This window comes from Gymnoscopelus microlampas (assembly GCF_963454915.1).
Source record: "Gymnoscopelus microlampas genome assembly, chromosome: 3".
NCBI lineage: Eukaryota > Metazoa > Chordata > Actinopteri > Myctophiformes > Myctophidae > Gymnoscopelus > Gymnoscopelus microlampas.
The window spans coordinates 5627464-5649106 of NC_139940.1; the positions used below are offsets into that span (position 1 = coordinate 5627464).

Sequence of the window (21643 nt, forward strand, 5' to 3'; positions counted from 1 at the left end):
CAGCGTCCGCCCGGGCCGGGACGATCAGACACACGGTACCAGGATGAGATTATGGGAGCTGGTTAATCTGCAGGTTTTTAATCCTCTCCTGAACCCTCCTCACACACAGAGCCGCTGCAGGCTATCGGGAAGGGCTTTGACAATACAGCAGAAAGCAGAGCTTTTAGGGGTCATTATTTCCACATGAAGGCGGATCTCGGTGGGTTCTGGGTCCAGCCGCTGACCAGCGGGTCAGGAGGACCGGCCATGGACCACCAGTCGCCGTGGACCGATCTGGAGTGGACTCAGATGGCCCGGCATGGAGCGGTGCTGACCGCCACTGTGCTCAGTAAGTCACCATGGCAATCAACTGTCTGTCTGTCTCCTTTAGTTAATCAGTGGTGGGAAAAGTAGGCTACTCACATTTTTTTTCATTACTTAAGTAAAAGTATCAATACTGCAATATAGAAATAGGCTATTCTGTTTCTAGTCAAAACAAGTCCTGAATTCAAACATGTACTTGAGTAAAAGTACAAAAGTATTGGCATCAGAATGTACATAAAGTACAAAAAGTAAAAGTGCTAATTTTGCAGAATGTCCCATTTCACAAGTTTTCAAATGTATGAAATGTATACAAATCTTTTGAAAATAGCAGATCTACGAGCTCAGTAGTGAGCAGTGAGCTTGTAGATCGGCTATTTTCAAATGAGCGAAATGTATCAAATCAAAATCCTCAAAGTACCAGTAACTAAAGTGTTCAAATATTTGTAGTGGAGTAAAAGTACAATATTTGCCTCTGAGATGTTGTGGAGTAGAAGTAAAAGTACAGAAAATTGGAAATACTCCAGTAAAGTAAAAAAAATACCTCAAAATTGTACAGTACTTGAGTAAATGTACTTAGTTACTTTACACCACTGGTGTTAATGCTTCACTTTGTTTCATCCTAAGGAATGACTTAGGCTGCTATTCATTAGTGACAGTTGGATGAGTGGAAAGCTAATTAAAATTAATTAAAATTAATATGATCAGATGGAGATTTAGTATGAATTATCTGTAGCCTAATTGATTAGATTGACAGCTGCAGTAATGTAATGGGTATTTAACATAGTGTTGTTAATCTACAGGTAGGATCATGTTTGGGCTGAAACTATGGATTATCTTCTTAGCGATTCTGTCTGACTGTACATTAAGGCTATTTTTGTTTACTTGTATAATGGAAAGGCATTTTTTTGTGGGGGATAAAAATAACAAACTAATAACTAAATATACCAATGCAGAATAAAAGAAATACTCTTTTTCGACTGATCGCTCTGGCGTCTGGCATTTTGCTTTAAAATACAAAATGACAGTTTGTAAATAGTTTACAATGATGCTAAAAGGATAACACAAAAAGCCCTGAGGGCTTGTTTCCATTGTGGTCCTATGTATTCACTTCATCATGATAATTAAAGACACAATAACATACAAGACATTTAGTCGCCATATGAGACTTAACAACTGAAGCCCTATGTTTTGTTTTCATACAATGTATAGCATAAGAATTGAAAAAAAAACAGCTGATCTACAAGCATACAACTCGCTTTGCATGCAGTGTGAGCTTGTAGATCAGCTATTTATTGTTCTTTTTGATTATTTCTTACAATCAATTAAATCAATTAGTTCGACTACATTAAACAAATCCATAGTGTGTAACCTACTGACTACTGCATGGTGTTTCTGTTTATAGAAGTTAAGTGACTAACTTTACCAGCAGAACACAGCCAAAGGATGCTTCTGTCATCATGGTTACTGTGTGTGTGTGTGTGTGTGTGTGTGTGTGTGTGTGTGTGTGTGTGTGTGTGTGTGTGTGTGTGTGTGTGTGTGTGTGTGTGTGTGTGTGTGTGTGTGTGTGTGTGTGTGTGTGTGTGTGTGTGTATGTGTGTGTGTCTGTGCGCGTGCGTGCGTGCATGCGGGGGGCGGAGTGAGTGGGTGTGTGTGTGTGTGTGTGTGTGTGAGAGAGAGAGAGAGAGAGAGAGATATAATACACATGTCCCCACATGTGTATTATAATTTGAGAAATGGTACTTTTATGGTTAAAAGAGCTTTTTAGAATTAGGTTTACAATCAGGAAAAGATTGAGGTTTGGGGTTAGAATTAGGCCATAGGATCAGGGGCTGGAGTTATGCCTGATATGATCTACAATTAGTTATGCGCTGGTGTTGTGCACTGAAATAGCAGATCTACAAGCTCACAATGTGTTGCTCTGCGCTGCATTGTGAGCCTGTAGATGTGTTGTCATTGTAAAATGACAAAACACTGTAAACATGGTATTCATATAAAACCACTGTCCTCACAAATATTCATGTGTGTGTGTGTGTGTGTGTGTGTGTGTGTGTGTGTGTGTGTGTGCGTGTGCGTGTGCGTGTGCGCGTGCGCGTGTGCGTGTGTGTGTGTAGTGGTGGTGGGTCTACGGTGGTGGATCAGGGGCGGGGTGTGTCGCTGTCCGCTGCGTTTGGACGGGAAGACGGTGGTGATCACGGGGGCCAACACTGGGATCGGCAAGGAGACCACCAGAGACCTGGCCAGACGAGGTCTGAACGGGAACCTCACAGCATGGCATACACCGTCACAACCCTTAAAGCCCATACCCATAATGTTAATTATGTCCTATATAGCTGGCACTGAAGCAGTAGGCTACTCACATTTTTTACTTAAGTAAAAGTATCATTACTGCAATGTAGAAATTGCAATGTAGAAAGGGTACTCTCTCCTGATTGGCTGAAATTGGCAACCCATCTGAAAATGTGTTTTCTGTTTATCAAAGAGCTGGAGAGACGGGGAGACCTCCTGTTACTGAACAAACACTCACATTAACTCTAACCTTTTAACAAAAAAAAGTTTAGTTTTAACCAAAAACACTTCACTGATCTTACCTTTAACTAACGCTGAGGATTTAATGCATGTCTTATTGGATTCCATTGGCTGACATTGTCTTAACCAACGTGGTGCCCTCTCAGGTGCCAGGGTGATCATGGCGTGCAGAGACCTGACGCGGGCTGAGCTGGCAGCGGAGGAGATCAGGAAGCAGACAGGAAATGGCAACGTGGGCGTGCGACACCTGGACCTGGCCTCTCTCCACTCCGTCAGGCAGTTTGCCAAAGAGTTCCTGTGCACGGAGGACCGGCTGGACATCCTCATCAACAATGCTGGTGAGACTTAGGAAGCAAAACCCCACAAGAAGCAGCACGGCATCTGGCAGGACAGGCAAACCCAAAAATTATACATTATATCGTTGTTGTCGGGCAGAAACCTCTTCTCTCCATATTTTAGCTTTTTGTGTTTTCTCGTATATTCACGACACTGCTTGATCATACAGAGTCACACTAAAGTATCACCACTGTTATTATAGCAACAAGTAAAAAAAAAAAAGAAAAGAAAAAAGAAACTGGTAGAATTTAGAAAACATATCGTCACCTTGCTAAATTAATGGCCTAAGTCATTTTTTGAGGAAAATTATATTTTTGCCTAAGTCAGCTCCTCATGACACTGGCCACCTCTGGTAAAATCGCCCATCTCCTAATTGAAAAGGATCATGATGTTCACTCCCCTTTTAGTATAATGGCCGAACTCCCTAGTGTGACTTAGGACAAAATAGGCTTTTTTTTGGCCTAAGTCACATGGTTTTGTGACTTAAGCCAAATTATTTACTGATTTTATTTATTTTTTCGCTTTTTATTTTTGGCCTAAGTCAGATTTAATATATTTAAACTATATTTAAATAAAAATAGTCATAATTTGTTATAAACATTTTGGGTGAAATGATTAAAAAATATCATATAGTTTTGTTTTGGATCAGTTTTTTATTTTTCCTGAAAAACAAAAAAAAATTACTTAGTTTTAGTAATAGTTTAGCAAGGCGAGAGTTAAAAATGTTTGCTTTAAAACATATATATATTCAAAGATTTGGACACATTTTCCACAACAAAAAGCCAAAGAAATCTCAAAATGACACGGATGCGTTCCCGGTCTTAAAGGAGTAGTTCACCCAAAAAATAACATATTTTCTATCAGTTTCACACCCCATGAAGCCTTGAATTCTTGGATTTGTTTTGTTTTTTGTCGCATTCCTAAGCCAATAATTTGATGACCGGGTGTATTTCCGGCAGGAGACACAAAGAGTCTACTTTGTGTCTCCTATCGGATACATTAGCATCCTTCCGCCGGTATTATTGGCTTAGGAATGCGACAAAAACAAAAACAAATCTATGAATTCAAGGCTTCATGGGGTGTGTAATTGATAGAAAATAAGACATTTTTGGGGTGAACTACTCCTTTAAGGTAAACTCATAGTTTGATTCAGGGGATTTATTCCATGCAGAGTTAAATCCAGATCAGTTGAAACAAGTCTCAGTGAGAAACACTGGAACTGAACACACACTAATGACCGATGGAATTCAAGCACGCTGGCATCGTCTGTCGCTCTTTTATTTTGTGGCAGTCATGCACACAAGCACCAAACCAGCTCACTGACTGCTAAAACGCCTGCATGGGGACATCTGAATTACACTGTAGGGGCCAGAACAGTGCCGCGGAGGGCCGCTAACGAACCCACAGCCACTGCTTTAGAAGCCAATCCTGACATGACGTCTTTGCATTGGTTCTGCCATACAGTTTGCTTTTAACCTGCATGAACCCTATAGCGTCTAGACATGTCATGATAGCTGAACATTCTGCAAACATTTGTCAAAAAAGCCTTTTTAGCAGTGGTGGAAAGTAACTAAGTACATGTACTCAAGTACTGTACTTAAGTACAATTTTCAGGTATATGTACTTTTTTAGTATTTCCAATTTCCAATACTTTTACTTCTACTCCACTACTTCTACTCCACTACATCTCAGAGGCAAATATTGTACTTCTACTCCCCTACAGTTATTTGAAAACTAGTCACTAGATACCTTGTAGATTTTGATTATTATTACAAAACATACATTAACCACTATACATTTCGGCCATTTGAAAATAGCCGATCTACAAGCTCACAATGCTATGCATAGCTATGGACATAAATCTGTCTGTCTGTCTGTCTGTCTGTCTGTCTGTCTGCCTGCCTGTCTGTCTGTCTGTCTGTCTGTCTAGGTGTGATGATGTGTCCAAAGTGGCTGACAGAGGACGGCTTTGAGACCCAGCTGGCTGTCAATCACTTGGGACATTTCCTGCTGACCAATCTGCTGCTGGACAAGCTGAAGAGCTCCGCCCCCAGCCGGGTGGTCATTGTGTCCAGCATCGTTCACAAAGGAGGTAATAAATACTATTTAAAGGGATAGTTCACCCCCAAAATGACTTTTTTCCCCTATGGATTAGTCACCCCATGGACACTTGAATTCATGGATATGTTTTAGTTTTTGTGGATATGTTTTAGTCATCTGCTATTTTCAAACATTTCAGTACTTTTACTTTTGGTACTTTAAGTACATTTTGAAACCAATACTTATGTACTCTTACTCAAGTACATTTTGAATTCCAGACTTTTACTTGTAACAGAGTATTTCTACATTGCAGTATTGATACTTTTACTTACGTAAAACATTTGAGTACTTTTCCCACCACTGCTCTTTACTGTGTAGGCCTACTGTCCTCTGCTGCCCTCTGGTGGTCTCTACTACCCACTGCTGGCCCTTAAATACTATATTTTCAGTAATCATTTCAACAGTGATTAATAATCATCGCATACTTGTCTCTGTGTGTTTATCTCTCTAGGGAAGATCGACTTTGATGATTTATTTTTCGCCAAGCGTCCCTACAGCTCCTTAACGAGCTACCAACAGAGCAAGCTAGCCAACATCCTGTTCTCCAGAGAGCTAGCCTACAGGATGCAAGGTAACATGATCTATAGCAGGGGTCTTCAACAGGGGGTCCGGGACCCCTAGGGGGTCCTCAGAGTTACTACAGGGGGTCTGCCAAATCTTTGTGCGATAGGATTTTTCTTTTTACATTAACCACTTGAACCCTAGCATCCCTTCTCTGAGGAGAACTTTAGCCAAAAATAGCCGATCTACAAGCTCACAACGCCTCGCGCTGCGAGGCGTTGTGAGCTTGTAGATCGGCTATTTTTGGCAAAGAGTTATAGGCGTAGAGGGAAAAAAGAACAGCAAAAGTTTATCTGAAACGCAATTTTATACAATATAGAGGGGGTCCCTGGTTCATCTCTCGCTCAGCTAGGGGGTCCTTGGGCTGAAAATGTTGAAGACCCCTGATCTATAGAAACCTATAAATCAATCTGTCTATTATGTATGTATGTATGTATGTATGTATGTATGTATGTATGTATATATCCCTCCTCTGGTCATTAATGTTTATGGCCGGTGGGGATATGTTTGATCCTTGCTTCTAGTCAGTTAAATACATGCATTTCCTTTTGGGAAGTGTAGAATGTCAGACAATTTAATAATTTAATAAAACATGTCTTATAAAAGCAAAAAAATAAAGATGTGCTATTTTTTTTTGCTTTTTGTCATATTATGTCAAAGTAAAAATGGCCACGTTTAGGGGCCCCTGACTGAACACTGTCCAGGGGTTGGCCAACTTGGCCATGAGAATGGTCATGTCAGGGGCCACGCCATTTTTAACTCTATGGCCACACCACCGTTGCTCCAATCTGCACCCAAACGTGCCACAGATATTGTTCGGGTCTGCCGTGAAAATAGTCACACCCAAAACAATATATAATTAAAAAAATACTATTTACAATTTAATCCAGAGTGACTTACAGTAAGCAAGGTAAACACGAGGTAATAAATCAAATGTATACAAATAGTAATCTAGGACCATAGGTAAACCAAGAACCTATCATCAGTCTAAACAGCATAATATCAAAAACTCAATAGCTATACACACCCCCCCCCCCCCCCTCACAGGAACAGGGGTGACGTCCTACAGCCTCCACCCAGGGGTGATTAAGACAGAGCTGGGCAGACACTGGCAGAGCTGGTTCCCCTTCCTGGGAACGCTGCTGTCGGCCCCCTCCGTCCTCCTGATGAAGACCCCCACGGAGGGAGCCCAGACCACCATCTACTGCTCCGTCACGCCGGGCCTGGAGGCCCTGTCCGGACGATACTTCAGGTATTAGAGCGTCTGAAAACGTTAAGTTTGGACAGATTCAAGTATCTGACCAGCATGTATAAAGTCACCATACTAACTTTGATGAGGCAGTATTGTGTTGTTCTAAAAACATGTTTTTTTTTTTTTATTTCCTGAAAAGTTAATATTTTGGACATAGCTGGTTTCTGCCAGACAGCAGAGATATGCATTAAGCCAGCTGGTTCTCAACCTGTGGGGCCAGACACCACTGGTGGGCAGTGTTGATTTCGTCAACTAAAACTATGAAGAAAAATGTTCGTCGACTACCTTTTTCACTGACGAAAACGAAATAAAAACGAAATAAGACGCAGTTTTCTGAAAAAAAACGCATGTTGCTATATATCAGCGGTTCTCAAGCTTTGATGACTAAAACTAAGACTAAATATATTGACAATTTCATCAACAAATAAACAACTAAAATGTTAGTGAGGGACTAGTGGAGAAGAGATACAGTAGAACTAAAAGACGCTTTATGTTTGGATGCGTTCGGGTGTTGCGCTCTGAAAATAGCAGATCTACAAGCTCACTGTAGATCTGCTATTTTCAGCACGCAACCAAGTGTAAAATCAGCCACTACGACACCATCAAGGCACCGCCACAATACATTTTAGTCGACTAAATCAACTGTAGATTTAGTCGACTAAAATCTTTTGATATTTAGTCGACTAAAACTAGACAAAAACTAAAACATTTCAGATGACTAAAATATGACTAAAACTAAATGTAATTTGATTCAAAAGACTATGACTAAAACTAAATCAAAATTTGCTGTCAAAATCAACACTGCTGGTGGGCCACAAGGGTATTCACAAATGGCGGGGGTGGTGATTACAAGACGCATTGACACAGTGATTGTGTGTGTTTGTTCCACAGTGACTGCAAGGAGAAGACTCCTGCTTCACAGGCCAGGGACGACGAGGTAGCCAGGAGATTGTGGGAGGAGAGCGCCCTATTGGTCGGTTTAACCGATGGAACGCGACTTTGACCCGACCCCCGTCCCATACCGAGAACTCAGGACCGCCGCAGACAAGAGATTACTCCAGCCTGGTGCCAGCCGGGGCGGCCGGCGGCCATGTTAGATCCTCTCATCGTTGTAGAGGAACCTCTACCAGTGGAAGGAACAGCGCCGACTATACCTGCTTTCTGTCAAAGCTATTGTAAAGAAGGAAAGGACACACGTTCTGATATACTACGCCATGGCATGCACCGTAAAGTCTACGGTGGGCAACTTTGAAGATGGAGAGAGAGGGCCACTAAATCTCCACACTCACTCCAGAGGGCCACATTGCATATACTGTCGCCATTCTATGTCACACAAAAGTAGCAAAGATAGACGATCTACAAGCTGAAAACGTGTCGCAGTGCGACACGTTTTTGAGCTAGATAGTTTTTGAGCTAGATAGTAGATCTGCTATTGTTTGCTATTTTTGAATTGGAATCCTGAATTTGTTTTTACTATTTTTGAATTGGAATCCTGAAAAGTTTAATTTTTTATTTAATTTCAAATGCATTTAGTTATACTTATGTTAACTTTATGAACTTAAATACAAATACGTTGGACATAAAAAAGACAATAGAATTTTTCTTTTAGTCAATTAAGCTACTATTATAGACTGAAGTAATTAAAACGCGTCAAGTTTGGAATTGTAACAGCTGAAATCAATAATATATCAGTATTCCGATATTAACATGCAGGTCGCATTTAGTGAAGGTGGGGGCCGCATGTGGCCCCCGGGCCGCCAGTTGCCCATGTATGCCCGTAGACGCACTGGAAGGCAAAAACACTGACCCATCTTAAGTCTCTAAATTACACCGCACATTGAACGCACAAAGCGAAGCACAATATCATGCATCCATCTGACAGTATAGTGCAAGCTCATTGGTTGGATCTGTGTCGATTAGGGGTGCAATTATCGATTATTTTCCCAGCGATAATTGTTTTTTTATAAATCAATGAATTGTCGCAAAAATAATTCTAAGGTTTCTTTAATAATCAACTATTTTTCATTTGTCCTTCAGCAGTGTTGCACAAAATCAATGAAAATAGCCTATCTATAAGCTCACAACACATCGCGTTGTGAGCTTGTAGATCTGGTATTTGTTTTATTTAAAAATATCCTTTTTTGGGGTTTTTATTTAAATTAATGATCTTTTGTAATTGATTAAACCGATTTGTTGATTAACCGTTCTACTCCCAGTATGGATCTCCTATTCCTGTGCAAAGATGACGATGAAGTGTCCTCTGAAACGGCCCTGGATGTTTCTGTACCTCATTTGCTGTTTATTGTGTCATTGCAGTGGGAGGACTATGACAGGAACCAGTCCAAACCAGACTATAAAATGTTTCCAGTTTTCTAACAGTACCAGAACAGACAGAGCATTTTTAAGTATTTCTGATGCTGGAAGCACAGTGAAACCCTCAGTGATTAGCAACCATCAGGGGATCGATCATACCGGAGATAAATATTCTGTGGCTACTTGAAAAAGTAAGAAAATCGAAAAGATAGCTGGCAGAAATAAGTCTGGCAGTGAATGAGTTGTTGTTTGGTATTACTGTTTAACCCATTTCGACCTGAGGCCGATTCTAAAAACGCCTTCTAAAACCTAACCATAGTTTTCTGAAAACGTTCAAATATTACTAAAAATTAAAAATTAAAAAATGATGTTACTATATTATAGCAACAACTAATGAGACACAGAGGTGGCATCCGGATTGAAAGGTATAACAACGTATAGGTAGCAGCAGGTCTCAATGGGTTAATGCATAATGCAAGAACGCTGCTTGACTGAGATCATTGAATTGGCAAATGTGAATTTATTAGTTTCATGAACACATTTCAGTACAATTTATGGAATCGTCTGTCCAAACGACTTTTATTAAAGCAAACATTAATAAAATGTCATTTTTAATTACGTTTAATATGCGTTTGATAATGAACCGGCGTTATGATGATGCATCTGAAACGGTCTCTCTATTTTTTATGCAGGTCAATTCAAAGGGGCAGAAATAGACGGTGCATTTGCCATTGGAAATACACTGGACATATATATACATATAAACAAAAATAACTAATTGATATACAGAACCTGTATTCCAATGGATGAATGTAGTTATTTAGTCACAAGCAAAATATTAAATATTTACAAAATCCACAAGCAGACCTGCGCAACATTAACCCATTAAGGGCGCGCTCCCACCGCACTTTTATTTTACCTCTGGGGCGGAATCTGCCAATGCTTTGTCAATGTAAATGCGTAGATTCACACAAGAGCGGATCTTGTGTGATCCGCTCTTGTGTGGCCGAGGCCGCCGGATTAGACCTGGGGCGAGGGTGTTTTAGGACGAGAAGTGCGCGAACAGCGCGGTGGAGATTAAGGACCCGCCGATATTTCCTTTTTGCTTGATATTGTTTGATGGCGAAACAATCATGACTGATACACATGAAAGAAGACCCTTCACAGCTAATAGAGCATTTAAAAATGTAAGAATCGGTTCAGAATTGAATGAGTATGGCTATAGTTAAATGTGAACCTGTTTCTGCTATAAATATGCATCCACCGTTCTGCGCGCCCCTCGGCTGCGACGTTTCCTTTTTGACACGCATCTACACTTCATGGAGTAAATTTATGTACCGGGGTTCTGGGGACTGTACGAGCAATAAGAGGGACAGTTCAGGATTAAATTCATAAATGTAGGTTTGCTCATCCTGGCGCTATTTCAGGAATAAATGGCTTTGCACAACAATGTTAACTATAAAGATAACGATGTGGCCATCCATCCACATTGATGAATTATCTATTCTTATATTCTGTATTATTCTAGGTCTGCATATTATTCTATGCATGTATATTTTTATCCACGGATCCAGCTGTGTGAGACGTCATAAGTGATCGCGGAATTTGCCGTCGCTTTGAAATGACGCTGAGTGCAGTCCGATCCTTTGAGGGCAACCGCTCGACCACTCCGTCCTCGCAAATAATCCTCGGCTCCTCGCAGGGGCGGGGCTTAGGCGCGAGTGGAGGAAGCGAGAGTGAGCAAGTGACCGAGCTTTGGGGAATGGAATTTAGCTTATGAGTCATTTGACTCATAGTCTCTTTATCTCACCTTATTTCCTGACTACAGTGTAGACCACACCCCCACGCAGCCTCCCCTCCCCACAAGGAAGGGCAGTGCCCCAAAGCATTATGGTCATTGTAGTAATGCAGCAGTCCAGTCAAACCCCAGTCAAACACACAGACTTCTATATTTTTCTGGCCATAGGGTGCAAATTTAAAATTTTGCTACTGTTATCTACTACAAATATTATTAACATTGAGTGACTGTAAGTTCTTCCAGGGGTGAAATGCTCCTTTAAGCAACAAAGAAGAGAGGGCACTGCTGCTGCTGCTGCTGGACCTGGCAGCCTAGCGGGTGGACATCAGGGATGCGGCCTGTCCCGTCTCGGGATGCACTTACAAAAGTTAACAGGCTGTACAGACACATCTATAGGCCTCTACGGGTCCATGTGTGAAACTATGAGAGTTATGGAGGTCCTTGAAATGAAGAAGATGTTGGTTCATCTGAGGCGGCCCACTTGGCCGTGTCTCTCCTCCTCAGAGCCGGCTGCTCGTCTCTTCTTCACGGCCGCTTTCCTCCCCCGTCCACACGCACCCGCTTCTAGCATCGGCTGTCAAAAAAATAACACAAATAAGACCAATCACAAATAGAGAAAGAATCCTTATTTTTGGGAAAGGTTTCAGTCCCATCAGAGCCAGATTGACTTCCGTTATTAAAGGCATTGTAGGGAACATTAAGCCTAAATTTAAAAAATATGTATATATATATTTTTTGCATTTTCTCCCCTCTATCAGCCACTATATAATGATGCTGGGGTGTTTTCCTGCAATGACACACAGTCCTCTATCTGAAATCCGTATTTTCCCTTCTGTTTATATTCATGTTGTTTACTACCGGGACGTAAATTAACGCACGCATGTGCGTGTCCGTGCGCGTCCGTGCCCGTATCAACTTTTTACTTTCGGTTTTAAAACGCTCTCAAATTTCTTTTTTGAGGCACATAATTTACTTTTAAAAAATCGTTTGGATAGAATTTAGTTGTTTAGCTTCATATATGTGGTCAATTTATCATGAAAGAGCCTATTTAAAAATATAAATTCAGAGAACCGTAGGGTCGGGCATTTCCGCGAATTGAATCCGCATAAGGCAACCTATTTTGGGCATGACTCATTTAAAAAGTCCGCCCTGCGTCACCCCCTGGTGGTCGGGGAAAAGAACTGCTGGAGGGGCAGTGTTTGACAACAGTTTTTTTCTTTGATTATGTCTGAACTCCCTACAATGCCTTTAAATGAAAGTTAAATCATTTTGAAAATGTGTGAAACATAATGTGAAGGAGAATGCTCTGAGGTACTGTGGCCTATGGTCAATGTGCACGAGACATTTGGCGCTGATCAGTCCAGCGATTCGCCACTACGTCCAGTTAACCCATTCAATCCGGGAACGCATACCATGTCGTTTTAGATTTTTAGCTATAACCATTATTTCATACTTTGGGCTATTCAAAAACATCAGATATACAAGCTCATAAGCTTGTAGATCTGCTTCCTTTTTTGGACAAAACGTGAAACTTTGTGAAAATCTTTGGGGATTCTACAGATGTATTCTAAATCCAAACAGTTGTTTTGAAAAAAAAAACTTATCAGTGGTTCTCAAACTTTTTTCATGTCAAGGACCCCCTAAATTATTATTATGTATTTGTCCGTGGACCCCACCATCTCAAAATATTTAGCAAAGATTTGAGTTTAAAAAAATGTATGTGTGTGTGTATGTGTATGTGTAGATGGCAGATATACAAGCTCATAGCTGCGCTATGAGCTTCAATGAAATCACAAAGTGACACAGATGCGTTCCCGGATTAAATGGGTTAAACAAACAAACACACACTTTTATAAAGACGGCTAGCCTCCTACCATAAAAAAATAATTCTCTCAGTCCTTTCCTCTCTGGGCTCATATTCTAATCAACCACGGAGGTCCTCAGGCTGGCCTCAAGCTTCACACTCACCACGCCGGCTGCCTCACACAGGCCCCGGTGCTTTCTCTCCAGATGTTTGTATTTGGTCTTCATCTCAGAGAGCTGCTCCTCCAGCCTGCGGTTGTTCAGCGTGAGCTTCTCGTTGGCCTCGCGGAAACGCTCCAGGCGCTTGGCGCACTCGGCGTCGGCGCACGCCGGGTCGTCCTCCGACTCGGCGCCACCGTCGTCGTCGCACTGGGGCTCCTCCCACTCGCCGTAGCTGGGTATGAACGCCTCCTCCACCAGCTGTTCCCCGCCCATGCACGCCCAGGGTGTCTGCAGGGGGATCAGGAAGTTAAATGTTAAAACACTTATTATTATTTTTTTTCCCATGATTTTGTATCCCATTTTCTCACCCAGTACCAATTGTCTAAGTAATCCTGGGCGCTACACTCCCTCTGCCAGCCAAGGGAGAGCCTAGAGCCAAGCTCATGCCTCCTTCAATGCATGAGAGCTAGCAAGCTGCTTCTCATCACCGGACAGGGGGGGAAGTTCCCTGGTTGGAACACGTTATTCCAACCAGTTCATTTCCCCTCCATCAGGCGCCCCAGCTGACCAGGGGGAGGCAGTATCTAGAGACAAGGATTACTACATGGTTTTTGTGAGGGTACCTAACCTAGGAGACACGGGGAGAACATGCAAACTCCACACAGAAAGGCCCTTTCGCCAACCCCACCTAGGGTATGGGCACTGATGACGCGGAGGAGAGAACACGCCCTCAGCGCCCACAGCGTCCCCGGTTAAATGTTAAACACTTCTAAAAGACGTTTTCTATGTCGCCTAGAACAGTTGAGTCTCAAGCTTTAGAACGGCAAGGATCCCCCAGTTTACAACCGACACCCTTTTTTTTTTTTTTATAAATCTCTGGGACGCCAATCTACTCTACATTTAACCCAGTGGTAAAAAAGGCAGATCATTTTTATTTAACCTTTATTTAACCTGTAAAATCACATTGAGACCATAGTCTCTTTTACGAGTGTGCACTGGCCAAGAGAAGAGGCAAATATATTTTACACAGCTCTGCCAGTAACAACAAATACATGACATGACAAAGACAAACAAATGACATCCGTAATACCAAGAAAAACCTACTACCAGGGAGGCTCAGAGACAATCTAAATAGCTAACCATTAGCAGACTAATAAAAAACGAATAAGAACAATATATCATGAAACTACTAAGCTAATATAAACTAAGATCACAGCGTTTGCTACTCGTCAAAGCAGGAGCAATGGCTGGAGAGTGTGCCGATGGCAATCCTCTTAAAACTCACTAGGGGGATCAAAGAAGCCAATTTTAATCTGGTCTGTAGGTCATTCCACAACCAGGGCCCAAAAAAAGCAAGGCTATTTTTCCCTGCCTCAGATTTGTTACTGGGTATGACGTAGCGCATCCAAGCATTTGATCTGAGGTTAAGCGAATATTGGACTAGTTCAAATTTTGAACAAATATAAGTAGGGAGATTACCAAGAATGGCTTTATAGATAAAAGTGTACCAATGTAGCAACCTGCGAGATGCTAAGGAGGACCACCCTACTAAGGAGTACAGAATACAATGGTGTGTCCTGTAGGTAGAGCTGGTAATAAACCTCAGTGCAGCATGAAAAAGGGGATCAAGTCTGCCCAATGTTGAGGAACAGGCGAATCGGTACACAACATCGCCATAATCAAGTTGCGACATAAAAAGGCTAGTGCCCAATGTTGAGGAACAGGCGAATCGGTACACAACATCGCCATAATCAAGTTGCGACATAAAAAGGCTAGTGACCAGCCTTTTCCGCGAGGCTACAAGCTTGTAGCTTGTACAAGCTTGTAGATCTGCTATTTTTGAATAGTCCGCCCCAAAGTATAAAAATAATCGTCATGGCTGAAATGCTAAAATGACACAGATGCGTTCCCGGATGTTGAACGGGTTTTAAGGACCCTCAACCTCACCTGCAGGTCTAGGGTGGTCGCCATGGCCGGGCAGGAGGGGTTGGTGGCCCTCAGAGCCGCCAGGAGGCTCACGGTCCTCTCCTTCCGCACCGTGTCCATGAAGCTCTCCGCCTCGTCCTTGCTCAGGCCCGCGTGGCCCTCCACCAGCAGGTGCGTGTAGAGCCGGTCGCTCTTGTACGTGCACCCCGACACGGGGCAGGCCGCGTCCCTGATGTCCACCCGCTTGGCCGCCAGGTCCAGCAGCAGCGCCCGTTCCTCTTTGTTGGCCACCTTGTGCGCCTTCCTCAGGTGAGAGGCCATGGTCAGGTACGGCTTGAAGCACAGCGGGCAGAGCGTCACCGTCTTGGGCCGAGTCGTGTCTGAAGAAAACAAATAAACACGAAATAAAGAAACATTTATGCAGTGTTAGTTTTGCCAGCAAATTCTGATTTAGTATTTTGAATAACACACGACTAAATGTCAAAATATTTATTGTCTTAGTCAACAAATTAACACAAATTAACTAGACCCTCCAGAAAACCGTGATTATGCGATCGCATAATTTATCGCATAATCAGCAAAATGACGCATAATTATGTGGAGTTATTTTTTTTTCAAAGCGGCTTAATCGCATCACATCGCATAATATGCGCATCACATCCAATAGCATCGCATCACACAATTTCACCGCATAGGAACCCTGCTACTTCCTCACAAAATCAAGGATTTTAGCCCACGTTTTTCTGGAGGGTTTAATTAACACTGCATGGTACCTAAATACCAGTGTGCCAATTCTGATGTAGTCTTCGTCTTATAAATAACACACCATTTAGTTTTAGTCCTATTTTAGTCATCTCAAATTGTTTAGTCCTAGTCTAGTCGACTAAATACCAAAATCTTAGTCTTTTAGTCTTAGTCAACTAAATTAACACTGCATTTATGAGCACAATTCACACTTTGTCGCACGAAAATAGCCGATCTACAAGCTCATAATGTGTCGCATCGCGACACGTTGTGTGCTTGTAGGTCCGCTATTTGCCAGATTTTCGGGATCTGATGAACCCGATTTTTGAGTCGTGGAACACTGATTACCCATGACCAAAAAGCTGCGAACCTTGAAATCTATTTGAAAAACTTTTGATTAAAGTTTATGTTTGAGAATATTTAACTCATAAGCAAACACATATAAATACACCTTGTAATTATTAAACTTCAACATGTATAAGATTTCACTTTAATTGAAATGAACAAGAAAACAAGTAAATATAAAATACACACATAAACCAAACTTTATTGTATTTACCCGCTTGAGCCATATTCAAACATTTTCAAATATAACCTGCAAAATGTCAATAATACAATTTCCAGTCAAAGAAAAGTAGACAGTGATAAACAGGACGTACGCTCAGGCTGTGCTGTATCCACATGATGCAGAGGGGTGGAGCTGGGTTTATCCTGTTCCTGGGGGGGTTGGGCTCCTTGCTGCTGTGTGATTGGCTCAGCCTGCGGTGACAGAGAGTGCTGTCACGATCATGTAATCTTTGATAAATTGTCATATGAATAATTGTGATTAATGATTGAACTGTGTTTTTTTAGGCGTATTGAAAATAGGAACGCATAATTAAAGATTTACATCCCAGTCCTACCGTCTCCAGAGTCTTGTCTTTCACTTTGCGGCGTTTCCGTTTGGACTGGCCACACCCAGAGTCCATGGGGTGGTTCTGGTGAGCCTCCACCAGAGGGAGCTTGACGTGGATGAACGTTGAGGTGGGCGGGGTGGTTTTGGCCATCTCCAGCTTCAGCTTCTTCATCGTTTCTTCTTTCTTAAACCTGGAGGAGTTTCCTTTGACACTAAACGTGTCATACCTAAAACAATTTATAAAACACACGTTTGGTCAAAACATCCACACCTATCACGCTTGTCCTTATGGTGCGTTCACACTGGCAACAAAAAAACGCTACAAAATGACCAAGTGTGGTCAGCTGCACTGTCGCAGAGTCGGTCTTTAACCCACTAAGACCGGGAACGCATTTGTGTCATTTTTAGATGTGAGCTAAAAAGCATTATTTTACACTTTGGCTATTCAGAAATAGCAGATATACAAGTTGGTAACGTGGCACCGAGTGCTACCGAGTGCTACCAGCTACCACCGAGTGCTACCAGCTGGTAGATCTGCATTTTTTTTAAATCGTGAAAAGGCGTGCAAATCTTTGAATATAAATATATTTTTTAAGCAAATATTTTTTACTCAAATCTTTGCTTCTGGGGGGTCCCTGGAACTAAATATTTTGAGATGGAGGTCCGTGGCCAAATACATATCATTTTGTGGGTCCTCAACATGAAAAGGTTTGAGAACCACTGATATTATAGCAACATATTTTTTTTCAAAAAACTGTTAGGATTTAGAGGACATTTGTAGAATCGTCCTCATGTCTTAATGGGTTAAGTGTTGCGCAACACGCTTGTTGACGTCATCAAGCCTGCCTCAGTGTGTGGGAGCAACGAGCAAGAAGAATATAAAGGAACATATAAAGGCATGGGTTAAAAAGAACAGGGAACTGGCTGATGGAAATCATTCATTCCCCCCAACCATGTGGGAGAGAAGGTTATTGGACATTTAGAAGCTTTTGTAGTTGCTAGTGCGATGTTGATGCCTGCTCAATAGCCTGTCTCTTTGTAGTTGCTGATGTGAGCGCAGCATCATGGTACATTGGTGGTCTTTTTTTCTTTTTAAAAGATACATTTTTTTAGCTTTTCTGCCTTATGTGGATAGCACAGTGAAGACTGACAGGAAACAGGGAGAGAGAGAGACGGGGAGTGACACGCAGCAAAAGGCCGCCGGACTCTGGTATCGAACCCGCCCGCGACTTGCTGTCAGGCTGCATCAGAGCCTATAAGTGCATAGCGCGGCACTCTGTGCCGTGCTATGAGCTTGTATTATCTGCTATTTTTGAATAGCCCAAAGCATAGAATAATGGCTATAGCTCAAATAAATCTAAAATGACACAGTATGTGTTCCTGGTCTTAATGGGTTAATACATTAAAATAAAAACGTACCTCTTCACGTATCGGATAAACAGTTTTGCCGGACAATCCAGTTTCTTCACTCTCTTCTCACAGCACCTCTTTCTGGTGTAGACGTGTTCCAGAGAATCCTCCTGTTGGGCGAGTTCATCAATGATTGGCACAGCAGTGTTGATTTTGACAGCAAATTTTGATTTAGTTTTAGTCATAGTCTTTTGAATAAAATTCCATTTAGTTTTAGTCATATGAAATGTTTTACTGTTAGTCTAGTTTTAGTCGACAAATTTCATAAGATTATAGTCGACTAAATCTACAGTTGATTTAGTCGACTAAAATGTATTTTGGCGGTGCCTTGATGGCGTCTTAAAAAGGCTGATTTTAAACTTGGTTGCATGCTGAAAATAGCAGATCTACAAGCTCTGCGACGCGTTGTGAGCTTGTATCTGCTATTTTCAGAGCTCAACACCCAAGCGTCTTTTAGTTCTACTGGATCTTTTCTCCACTAGTCCCTCACTAACATTTTAATCTATTTTTTATTTGTTGGCGAAATTGTCAATATATTTAGTCACAGTTTTAGTCATCATAGCTTAGTTTTTATTACGTTTTCGTCAGTGAAAAAAGGTAGTCGACGAAATCAACACTGTGGCACAGTCAGTCACACCAACTTGTTTGTAAATGAATGCTACTTGGCCATACTACAATGTCACACAAAAGTAGCAAAATAGACAATCTTCTATTTTTGCAGTCTTCTGTGTTTTGTGTCTGTGGGTTTTTATAAATATTGAACCAAAGAAAGGTATTAGCAAGAGCTTGTGACAAAACAATAACTACATTGTAACAGTGGTTCTTTTTTACATTTTCTGAAAAGTGACAGATTGGGACGGGGTGCTCCTTCCATTCCGACATCTCACCACTCCGACTAGTGGCTTCCGCGTGCGGTTAAGGTTAGGGTTAGGGTTAGGGTTAGGGTTAGGTATAGGGTTAGTCAACGTCGGAAAGGCGACATGTCGGAAAGGAGAAATGCACCCGATTGGGACATACATGGTTTCTGCCTGACAGAAATGATTTGCTAAACTAATTGTAAACCTGCTGACAAGATTACACACAGGCAAATACATCATCATTAAATATATGGTGACAAACATTCTCAAAAATAGCAGATCTACAGTGTGTGAGCTTGTAGATCAGCCATTTTTACACACCACGGTTATAAAACAACATATAAAACAGCGCTTTCAGACTAAACGGTTTAGTTCATTATTTAAAAAATCTATTTGAATGTTTTAGTGTTGATTCATGTGAAAAAACACGGTTCTCAATTATACGATTAATGGGAAAAGTAATGGATAGAATAAATCCCTAGGAGAATAACAGATAGTTGCAGCCCTATGTGGTTCTGCCGTTGTACCTTAGCCGTAGAAGCGGCGTATTCTTTGCCATGCTGACAGTTCATAATGACTCTCTTGGTCACAGAGAGCGGTGTGTCTTCACAATAGTCCTCCACCTGCCACATCACTCTCAGCTTGCTAGAGTCACTGCTCAGTTTGCGCTCGTTGCTGGACCTAGGATGAGAAGGGTCACACATTAACCACTAGTAGTCTTAAACTTACACACTCTTTAACCCATTCAGACCTGAAGCCCATTCTACAAAGATCTTCTAAGGCCACGTTTAGATGACAACGCTCTCTAGTGAAAACGTGTCGTTGTGTGGTTGCCATGTCCACTTATTATAAGCTCACTGTGAGCTTGTAGATCGGCTATTTTCAAATAGCCAATGTACTGCAGTATAGGTTTAAAGTGCTAATGTAGCCTAGTCGCCTCTTTGGGGCTTGTTTTCATAGGACTGGCTGCTTATTTCTCTCACAACACCTGGCAACGACACCCGTTTTGCCTTTTCCTCCGTGTACATGGAGACGGGACACAGAGCGTTGTCAAAGATTTCCACCCTGAAAGATGGTTTCACTTAGTTGCGGCTTTAAGCCCCGCAAACACCGTTCCCACAATTCTTGGTGTGCAGATTTCCTTCTTGATAGTTGATACATACCACTGTAAGAAAGAACTGAGTGTGGCTAGTTTGTGGTTGGCCAGCAGTGTTCCCAGCTCTTCTTCAGAGTTGACTATTCCAGAAACATAGCCTCCGTCTCTCTTCAGCAGAGAGAAGGATGGAGGCACCCAGGACAAATCTGTAAAACATCAACACAAAGAGCTAAGATTAACATTACTAGTCTGTGTATCACTAGGGGTGGGACGATATAGGTATCTCACGTTACGATATCTGTGGCGATATTAGGCCCTCGATAACAATAATATCACGATATTCGATATATTGCAAGACATTTCACCAACGATATATCACGATAGTCCTTGTATTCAATTCATAAACACATGAAATAGCACCAAACAGTTCAAAATCATCACAAAAATACAGAAAAAGTAACACTATATGTACAGAGTGAAAACAAAAATAATATTGATATTTTTCGGCAGTATACCGATTATTTATTGCGAGGGGAAGTATCGCAATATATCACAATATCGATATATCGTCCCAGCCCTATGTATCACACTGTGATGTTACCTGACACACGTTATCAAGTACTTTATTATAGCAGTTGTCCTCAAAGTGGGGTATGAGGGGGTTACCGGCAAAAAGGAATAGTTTAACCCTTTCAATCCGGGAACGCATCTGTGTCATTTTAGAGTTGAGCTATAACCATTATTTTATACTTTGGCTATTCAAAAATAGCAGATCTACAAGCTTGTAGCTCATCGGCTATTTTTGAAAACTCTTGAACATTTGTGCAAATCTTTAAATACGACAACAACATGTTTAACTCAAATCTTTGCTCTCTGGGGGTCCCTGGAACAACATGTTTTGATGGGGGTCAGGTGGCCAAACACATAGGCCTATAAGTTTGGGTGGTCCTTGACATGAAAAGGTTTGAGAACCACTGATAGAGCAACATGCGTTTTTTCAGAAAACCGTTATAAGATATTGCACACATTTTCCAAAAATATCAGATCTACAAGCTCATATCGCGGCACTCGGTGCCGCGATATGAGCTTGTAGATCTGATATTTTTGAATAGCCAAAAATCGTATAATGATTCTTAAAAGGGATAGTTCACCCAAAAAAAGGAAAAGAAATGAGTCACCCCATGGGGACTTGAATTCATGGATATGTTTTTGTTTTTGTCTCATTCCTAAGACAATATTGTGATGATCAGCGGACCGGTAGGCAGCGGTTCCGGTAGGAGACACAAAGGAGACTCTTTGTGTCTCCTACCGGAACCGCTGTCGGTCATCAAATGTGAATGTGACAAAAACAATAAAATATCCATGAATTCAAGTCTCCATGGGGTGAGTATGTAATAGATTGAAAAAAAGTCATTTTGGGGGTGAAATATCCCTTTAATGGATTCGTTTCACCAGCTAAAAGTCAGCCAAATGACAAATAAATAAATGAATGAAATTAAGAAGAATGACTGTTAATATTACAGGTTTCACCATCTCCACTGTTATGTCACCACCAGAGTGT

At 41.5% G+C, this 21643-nt stretch overlaps 2 protein-coding genes across 2 annotated transcripts in view; one reads left to right on the forward strand and one right to left on the reverse strand.

Moving 5' to 3' along the window:
• Positions 1-271: 271 nt before the first annotated feature.
• LOC311041430 (retinol dehydrogenase 13) lies at positions 272-8390 on the forward strand. The gene is made up of 7 exons (XM_084051803.1): positions 272-328; positions 2415-2549; positions 2976-3167; positions 5096-5257; positions 5717-5836; positions 6874-7078; positions 7970-8390. The coding sequence occupies exons 1-7, from the start codon at positions 289-291 to the stop codon at positions 8079-8081; spliced, it is 966 nt and encodes a 321-aa protein (XP_083907929.1). The 5' UTR covers positions 272-288; the 3' UTR covers positions 8082-8390.
• A 3182-nt stretch (positions 8391-11572) lies between these two features.
• The window catches only part of LOC311041427 (uncharacterized protein), an 11924-nt gene continuing 1853 nt past the window's right edge, over positions 11573-21643 (reverse strand). Inside the window, exons 3-10 of the mRNA XM_084051800.1 lie at positions 20150-20288; positions 19514-19667; positions 18139-18239; positions 16727-16946; positions 16484-16583; positions 15102-15460; positions 13158-13442; positions 11573-11763 (exon numbers count right to left, since the gene is read on the reverse strand). Of these exons, the coding sequence (XP_083907926.1) occupies positions 11653-11763; positions 13158-13442; positions 15102-15460; positions 16484-16583; positions 16727-16946; positions 18139-18239; positions 19514-19667; positions 20150-20288 (1469 nt within the window). The 3' untranslated portion in view covers positions 11573-11652. The remainder of the gene's footprint in view (positions 11764-13157; positions 13443-15101; positions 15461-16483; positions 16584-16726; positions 16947-18138; positions 18240-19513; positions 19668-20149; positions 20289-21643) is intronic.

What these genes read in the sequence shown, in the direction of transcription:
- LOC311041430 (XM_084051803.1), top strand. Translation starts at nt 289, where the DNA reads ATGGCCCGGCATGGAGCGGTGCTGACCGCCACTGTGCTCA. An exon ending in CATCCTCATCAACAATGCTG is followed by an intron (nt 3,168 to 5,095) that starts GTGAGACTTAGG and finishes CTGTCTGTCTAG; the next exon opens with GTGTGATGATGTGTCCAAAG. An exon ending in GCTAGCCTACAGGATGCAAG is followed by an intron (nt 5,837 to 6,873) that starts GTAACATGATCT and finishes CCCCCCTCACAG; the next exon opens with GAACAGGGGTGACGTCCTAC.